We start from the raw sequence: 8,711 nt of genomic DNA, 5'->3' as shown, positions 1-8,711 counted from the left end.
TTTTTTAATTATACATGTTAGAGTTTGATGAATTTTCAAGATCTAGCCAATTTACTGCAATTTTATAAGGAATCTTCTTATGATAAACATGCGACTTACTCAAAAGATTTGCATCTATGTTATTCAAAAAGGCTTAGAGTCACCAAAATCTAGTTTAGGAATTTCACTACAAAGTTACCAATATGACGCACCCATCATTTTAAGCTTTATCCTCGATATGTAATCTTAACGAGAGAAGTAGAGTGAGGAAATGAAAGCTATTAGTGGAACATTTGCCTCCAAGATACCAATGTGTGATACTAATGAATACCAATTGATTCTAGATGATTCAACACTATTTTTTGGTCATTGGAACACGGATTCATCTACAAAGTGCAGTTTCATTTTAAAGTGCCGAAATGGAGATACGATCGTTGTTTCAAGGCCAATAATTTCATGTATAAATTGCAAGCTAGCGTTATAGAGAGAGGTAGAGTGCGCTTATAAGTCCAAGTGTTATTTATATGAAAAGAATGGTCGTTCAGGGAAACTTATGTTCACAGAATTATTTCTCGCTCACGATAAATTGTCCAATGTCCAGCCGTGAGTCTGGACCAGCTGGAGAATTTCATGTGGCGGAATATCCGGACGAGTCCGCTGGTAGTGTCCACGAACTGCACAAAGATGTGGATGGCGTTCCGGCCAATGAGGCCGATGGCGTTGGCGCGGACAAGGCCGGTGGCGCCATAGCCACCGTCGGGCTCGCTGTTGGCGCCGATGTGGTAGATGTGGCCGGAGTCGAGGGTGACTCCATCGCAGGGTTGGCTTTGCTGCCGCATGTGGTTGGCCAGGTTCTCCCCGCTCTGCTGATTCGGCTGGGGCGCCTGCGGGTCAGGCTGCACGTGCCCCATGTACATGGTGCGGCTACTGGCGTCCCATTCAATAGAAAGACAGCATCCGGAGAGCTGGCTGGTGGCGATGATGCGCGTGGGGTGCTGGGCCTGGGCGTTGTCGGCGAGACTGATTGAGTACCAGAGTCCGGACGGGATGTTGCCGCCAGTCGTCAGCTGCGCCGCGGGCGCGACCGGCACAGCGAGGGCCTTGACGGATTGGCTCCGCACAGCGCCGGTGCTCATGCCCATGCTTGTGGGAAAGAAACGGAGACCTGAGCCCTCTGAGCGTAGGAAGACGTCGAATGACTGCAGGCCGCCGGAGCTACCACAGGAGACGAGAAACTGGCCGGCCTGATCGGCGTCGGGGGACAGGGCGACAAGGTAGAGGGCAAGTTCCTCGGCGTCGAACTCCTCGGCAGCGAAGGCGGGGCTTTTCGACGTAGAATTCCCCCCACTCCCCGCCTATGCCATTGTCCACGCAGTTGTCTGGGGGCTGGAAATAGGTCCCTTGCACTGTGGCCTCCGTGCTCCTGCATGCGCTGTCCCAGTCGCCCTTGATATTCCATAGCCTAGAGTAGTACTTACGATACCCTGGAAGTACGCAGTCGCCCTGGCTGAAGCTGCCCCAGTTGGCTCCTGACACCAGCTGCGCCAGCTTCGGCACGGCTGCAACATGCAGCAGCAGCAGCAGCATCAGCACTACGTCTAGATTGCGCATCGCCATATTACAAGGTACAGGTGGTCGACAACGATGCTACCCAGGACGTATCAGTGCAATACTCCCGCCCGGGCGCCTGTAAGTAGATTGGTGATGTATGTATGTGTGCGCGTGTGTGCTTTGCTTGGTTTCACCCAAAAAAATTGTGTCTAATTGCCTGCGTGGAGCTAGATGTTGCCTCTGATAAGCGTGTAAGCTCGATACTGTAAGCAATGCTGGAGCAGTGAGCTTGCTTCTGCTGCCCCCCGTATATATAACATATGCAAGCTCGTTGACTGTGCTGGCCGTCGTGAAGATTTTAGAAAACGTCAAACTCGACAAATATTTTCTGAACTATGAACGTGCGAACTTAATTTTTTGGCGTGCACGCTATGACAAGAAGGCGACAAGGGAAAATGCCCATTGCCTGCCAAAGAAAATGTCAATCGACCATCATACTACAGCCTTCTCTGACGCCAAAGCGACGCACGTACTACGTAATAGTAGAAGTACTAGACTCACATGGGCACGATTTTTGCGGGCAAGGGCAGGTGCTGTACGCGTGGCACCCGCCCCCCCATCCTCTTTTTTTTTTCTTGTGTGGGAGGTGGAGGGCTGCCACGTGGCACCCACCCCCCACCTCTCATTAACTACTAGTATAGATTGCAGCCTCCTTTGCTCATGAAATTTTTTTCCCCTATCGAATGGAAAAAGGAGTAGGGTTAACCCCAACTAGTTCCCCGGCTGGTTTTGGGAGGGAAATAGCTGGTTTTATAAGTAAAATACTATAAAAACAGTTGGTCTCCAAGGAAGCAAGGTCCAGGAGAAGGTAGACTTTTGAGCGGCAGCATTGCGGTGGGCCTGATCTAGTTCAATTGCAATTTGGAGTTGCAAACTTTGTGAACACGGTAGAAATATCAATTCTACATCTGCAATTGCACTTTTTGCTTTTTGCAATACCATGTTGAAACTTGAAAGGATAGCATTATCTGCATGTATCTTGAGGTCTTCGTCTCTCAGATTGGAAGTGACATTGGATCATGTCATGCGTTGCCCATGTTTATGCCATGGCCCATAATTACAACTTATTAGTCTTTTTCCTTTTTTTTGCATAAAGAGGTTGTAAAGTAGAAACATTATTTATATCCATAGAACTACCCACAAAGTGGCTTTGTGTAGTAGCCAAAAGAAGTAGTTGGACAAAAAGGGGAGTGTGGACAAGAAAGGGGCATTGTGCCATTGCTCGTATAGAGTCTTAAGACCATATATGTAGATATTGGATATTCCCATGATCATGTCACTTGGGATACACATCGTAGATAGGTAGAAGGATGGTTGGGATAGATACATCAATATTGCTTTGTTGTGTCTTCGATAGCATCCACGACACATGCTACTTCAAAGTCTAGATGTAATCGGACTCTATTGGGTAGATGTTGATCTGGGCCTCATTTAATTGTTGTAGCTTGAAGCTCTTGGAACTCCATCTTCTTTTTGTTTACAATTGATAGGAGACTTGAAATAGAAAGTCAAGTTTTAGCTCATGCATGGAAAAATCACTTTTACCGTTGAACATAGCATCATTACTTTGTGTCCAAATGGACCATAGAAAGAACGCCCTGATGAACATCCAAACAAACATGGATAGGCCATTTGGCCTACCTCCCCCAACATTATTTATTTCCAATTCAATATAGTTGGGTGAAAAGGTTTAGCCACCCATTGTAAAAGCTTGAAAACTTCACTATTGCCCCTGCAATTCATAAACAGATGTGTTAGTGATTCAATTTGAGTTTTGCCGCGTGGACACTTGCCTTCAACAGTGTTAAGCTTGAGGGTCCTCTCTCTTGTCTAGAGGCTTTGATGTAAAATGGGCCAAATAAGGGTAGATTTCTTAGATGGGATTGCACTTGACCCAATAATTGAAGGTGACACTCCCATTGATATTTTCCCAATTGATGTGCCATTTGTTATTAGGTTTATTAGCCAATATAGTATTAGGGATTAACTGGTTTGGAGTTGGAAGAAGAGCATTCCCATTGTCCCATGTGATTGCTTTGATGTGGAACTAACCTCTAATTTGGATGTCTATTGTAACCCTAAAAGTCTTTCCAAAGCTAGGGGCATTTTTTCATAAAGTTGCCATCCTATTTCCATTTTTTCGTTAGTTATGGGGTCACAAGACAAACTAAACTGCACTAAATCAAAAGCAACCCAAGGTAGGATGATGTTGTAGTTAAGGTTAAGTATTGTTTGTCTTGGAATTGAAGCCAAGCTATCTAGAGAGATTTAGCTAATGGGGAGGCCTTATTAATTGTGGTGGGGATTTCGGAAAAGGAAATCGACACAACAGAAAGGTGTTCCCATCTTGGCAACATCAGATTGAAAATTTCACAACATCTCTATGCAAAAGAGTAGCCCAATCCTCATCAGGGAGTATTGTGGATGATCCATGTAGCCACCCATTTATCTGCTAATCCTTCTATGTCTAGGAGGCTGAGGCCTCCTTGGCCTTTGGGTAGGATGCATGTGGCACATGCAACTTTATATAGTTTTCTTGAGTTTTCTTATAACTCCCACAAGAAATCCTTGCAAATGGATTCTAGGTCTTTGAGAGTAGATTTTGTGGGTCTCCAACATGAGAGAACACAAATGACTGACAAAACAAGGATGTGCTTTAGAACTACAGCCCTTCCGGCCAATTTACACTTAAAACCTCTCTAATAATCTAGTTTTGTTCTTAGGCGAGCCATTATCCATTGCCATGTCTAGCTCTCTGAAACTACAAAACCCATTGAGATACTTAAGAGGCAGAAGATTTTCCCATCTTGAATGATTGTACACCCCGAATTACTAGTTAGTCTAGAGGCAACTTCATTGTTGACTTTATCCTTGCCTATTTAAGGTTAACCAAGGAAAAATAGGCAAGGTAGAACTCCTATATACAACCTCACAAGACTTGAGAGACCTATTTTCATTGTGTATGATCCTACTAGTATCATCTGCAAACAAATTGAGCGTCATTTGTTTGTTGTTGGGTAAGGTAAGCCCCCTAATATTTCCTACATCCACCTCAACCTAGGCAAGCCACCCTAAAGCATCCGTTGCTATGTCAAATAATAGCAGGCTAACAAATAGCCTTGTTGAATAATTTTTTTTAAAGGGAAGGGGTTGGTTAGCATATCGTTAAGTGATACTGCTATGGAGGAATTGTCAAAGAGCACCATAACATATTTGATAAAGTTCCTTCCAAATGCCATGTCATGAAGAGACTAGAAGATAAAATCCCGCTCAAGTCAATCATACGCCGTATCAAAATCTATCTGAAAGAAAACTATGGCTTGTTTTGTGTCATTATCATGTTCTATGCCTTCCCAAAGGCTAATGATAGCATCTAATATGTAGCATCCTTTGATACCTTCTGTCCCCTCCTATTCCATTTGTCAAGATGGCATGAAATCCTATGAGCTAATGCTTAGGTAAATGTTTGGTAGGTTAAAGTCAAGCAAGTGATGGGTATCTAGTTTGCCAAAAGGTCTTTATTGTCTATTTTATGAATCAGTTTAATCACATTGGCATTGTCATAGTGTGGTAGAGCTCCAAAGGCTAGAGATTCTTTCCATACAAGAAGTAGAGGATGAATAGAAAACTCTTTAAGTTCTAGATATAATTTGTTGGGTAAACCATTTAAACCAAGGGACTTTCTTTTTCTGAATTCGCTTATGGTATCTTCCAATTCAATTGAAGACAACTCTAGGTCGAATATATCAACCATTGACATGGGGATCACTTTGGGCCTACACCTAGCTATTGTAGCCTAGGCATCAATCCTTTCTATGTTTAGTGTAGATGGTTTGCTAAAGCTATTGAAGCAGTGATCATAGAGTAGTTGTAGGTTTTGCTCCGAGTTCTTTATTGCATTGCTTCTTTCATCCACTAGTAGGGGAATCAATTGTCTATCCTTTTTCTTTCTAACAAGGCTGAACATTTCCTTTGTGGGTCTGTCAATTTTGCTAGTCCACTAGGCTTTAGTGTACATTAGAATCTTTTTGACTTCTAACTCTTCACCTTCTTAGAGATGCATTTTAAGCTTGATTTACTTATCCTCAAGGGTGATACTCTCCATGTATTTCCAATTTCACGTTTTCCTTCTATGTTTGATGATGTTGTGTTTTATTTCTCTTAGGAGATATTGGGTTTATTTGATTGAATGTTGCCATGCACTAGTTGGAGACCCTTTAGATGAGGAAGCCCAAACTGAGATATAGTGGACACTTTCATGTAATACCTTTAGCTTAAATAGAATTGGGTATACATGGAACCCTCTTGGTTTGATAATATTGTCATTGTTTGAAAGTGCTAGCTAAATAGGGTGGTGATTCAAAAGGGTTATGTCTTTGTGTACTTTAATAGAAATTGATGTACGAGGTCATGAGTTCTATCGAGATGTAAGCCCTATCAAGTTTGGCTTTCCTAAGAGCTTCTCCCCTTTATTTATCAGACCATGTGAGACCCCCTTCATTATCTACTTCTACTAGGTTATGGTCCTTATTTAAGTTGATACCAAGTTCTATTTTCCCTCGCTATAATGATTTGTCCCTTTAGAATAGTGAGTGGAAGTGAGCCACAAATACCATCACGGGGGCCAATAATGAGCCAAAAGCAAGGGTTGTACTTGTCAATGGGAGTTTCAGTTTCTAATCTTGAGTGAAAATCTACATGCTTGAAGAAGGGTGAGAGGTGTCACCTATCTGGATGTCTTGTAGAATGTTGCTCATCTCAAGTGAAAATCTCCGTGCTACAAGAAGGGTGAGAGGTGTCACCTGTCGGGATGTCTTGTAGAATGTCGGGAGTCAAGCTTTCTTTCATTGTTGCCATGTGGTGAGACATTCTAATTCCATCAAGGGAAACCTATGTTCTCCCTAATGGAATTGGATAAGAGAGCTGTTGCAAGCGTATGGTGGAGCTAGTTCTATTCCATAGAGCTAGTTCCATTTGCATGTACTAACTTTCTCTGCCCCTCGTTGATGAACTCTTGAACGTTTCTTCACAATAAGGCCAATTCCACAACGTATTAGTATTGGACACTCGATGCATGATTTTTCTCTTTCTTTTTCTTTTTTAGTGTATTGCTTTGTTTTATAGTTATACAAAATTTGTAACTTGTAACCTAGGCAAGAAGAAATGTTACTCTACAAACTAAGAGGTAATGCATTGCATGAGTGGTTGCATGAGTTTGAGAGCTAGTGTTATTCTTTTCTTTCTTTAAAGTAATACAAAAAGGTCACTAGATGCAAGCATTTGGCCATTACAAAGGGTAAATTTTGACAAATTGGGAACTAAACATAAACATAAACCTCTTAGACCAAAGTTGCCCAAAAGGAACATACTCTCATGCATGACATTCTTAACATGACCATGCAAGGTAGGTTGCTAAAGCCTCTTGATGGGAACGGGCAAAAAGTGAGCTTTTGAACAAATTTTTTTTTGTAATCCCCTATTTTTATTTCATGCATTTGACAAGTTCTTAAAGTTGCACATCAATTATGTGCATTCAATGAAATCTCCTTCTAGATACCAAGTGGATATGGAGAAAATTGAGGATTTATTGAATCCCATTGGTATATATCTGGAGGAGAAAAAAAGGTATTAAGGCTAACTCTTGATGTAGCCCAAAAGATATCTATGAGTGGAACAAAGACCAAAATATTCCTAAGTAACATGATCAGCAAGAGTTGAAGTGGGAGCTTTAGAAAGATCATTAGGAGAAATATGGACTCTCTTCTTTTCCCCTTAAGGGATTTCTCTCACACCTCTCTCTCTTAAAAGAGATTCCAAAATAATATTATAATAAGAGATCTTCTATAATCAATAAAATCTCGTATTTGTATTTTCAATACATTTCACCTATTATTTTATTCCCAAATTGTAATATTCCGCGTTACAAAAAAATATGATAAATGATTTTTTAAATAAAAAAATTTCCCCCCTTATCCCTCCAGCCGACTAACGAGCTGGAGGGGGAGGGAAATAGAAGGAGTAGCTAAGCTCCTTGGTGGAGCTGTGATGGAGGAGAGGACATGCGTGTCGATATGCAAGGAGGGAAGATCCCCCTCCCCTCCACTACTTAAATGAGACAACCCTGCCGGAGGAGAATGCCACCATATCACCAAGCTGAGAGAGGGGGATGGCTCGGCACTGCCGTGAGAGCTTGAGGGGAGGACCATATCCTACCGCCGCTGTGGTTGAGTGAAAAGGGGGGAGTAAAGGTGGCTGTCGTGGGCCAAGAATCGCCGTCTCTGACTGCCGTGGGCCAGGAATCGCCACCTCCTGGTCCGCAGTGATGCCACTTGGGAGTTATTTTCCCCCCCACGCAAAGAAGCTCCAGAGAGCTTCTAGAAGCTTCTAAGGAGGCTTCATAAGCCCCCTTTCCCCCCCCAAAAGAAGTTTGACCCTAAAGGTCCTATTTCCCCTCCCCCCTTGTTTTAAAATTTCTTTTAACCCCCTTCCTTTGTGCTCTTGAAACCCCCCTCCCTCGAAATTTTCCCTAAGGGGTCCTTAGGCCCTTACCTATTGTCTTTAAAGCTACTTTCTCCCCCCCATGTTTTAAACCCCTAGGCCCTTTTTCCACCCCCTCAAAAGTTTTTTCCCTATAGTTTTTTTTGTTGTAAGTTCTCCCTTAAAGGGCCTTATTTCCCTCCCCCGTATCTCAAATCCCCCCTAAGGGCTCCCCCTGAGCCCTTTCCTTTCCCCATGCAAAATACCCTTGGGGCTTTGTTTTTTGTTTTTCCCCCACTCGTAAAAGGAAAGAGAGTGTTGAGGGTCTTTTTAACACCTCCCTTTCCCACTCAAAAACCCTCATAAGGGATTCCACACTTTTTATTTTATTCCTTGTTTGTGCAAGTTTTACAAGGCCATTAAGCCCTCCTATGGCTTTAATGGGTCTTATCCTCAAAAGATTGTGAATCACCCCCTTCCGAATTCCCTACTTCAAGGAGGAAGCCTTCTAAAACTACTTTCGACAGATGGTGCAAGTTATTGCAAAAAGGGAGCCAAGGTGGAATTTCAAAAGGAATTGTAAAGCTACTTCCACGACGGAAAGACTACAACTACGACGCCGCCTAAGAAAGTCCAAGGTGTAG

The 8,711-nt window shown here is 42.8% G+C and overlaps 1 protein-coding gene across 1 annotated transcript; it reads right to left on the bottom strand.

The window, feature by feature from the left end:
* Positions 1 to 536: 536 nt before the first annotated feature.
* LOC148030192 (uncharacterized) lies at positions 537 to 1,596 on the bottom strand. Its single transcript, XM_087687369.1, has 2 exons — positions 1,474 to 1,596; positions 537 to 1,334 (listed from the first exon to the last, which is right to left on the bottom strand). Exons 1-2 carry the CDS (start codon positions 1,594 to 1,596, stop codon positions 537 to 539), a joined length of 921 nt encoding a protein of 306 aa, XP_087543495.1.
* Between the last annotated feature and the right edge of the window lie 7,115 nt (positions 1,597 to 8,711).

Source organism: Lygodium microphyllum, chromosome 10 (genome assembly GCF_053477565.2).
Source record: "Lygodium microphyllum isolate KBCC chromosome 10, Lygodium_microphyllum_v1.1.10, whole genome shotgun sequence".
In the NCBI taxonomy this organism is placed as follows: Eukaryota; Viridiplantae; Streptophyta; class Polypodiopsida; order Schizaeales; family Lygodiaceae; genus Lygodium; species Lygodium microphyllum.
The sequence above is the reverse complement of the archived record's forward strand: the minus strand, read 5'-3'. Positions and strand labels throughout refer to the sequence as shown.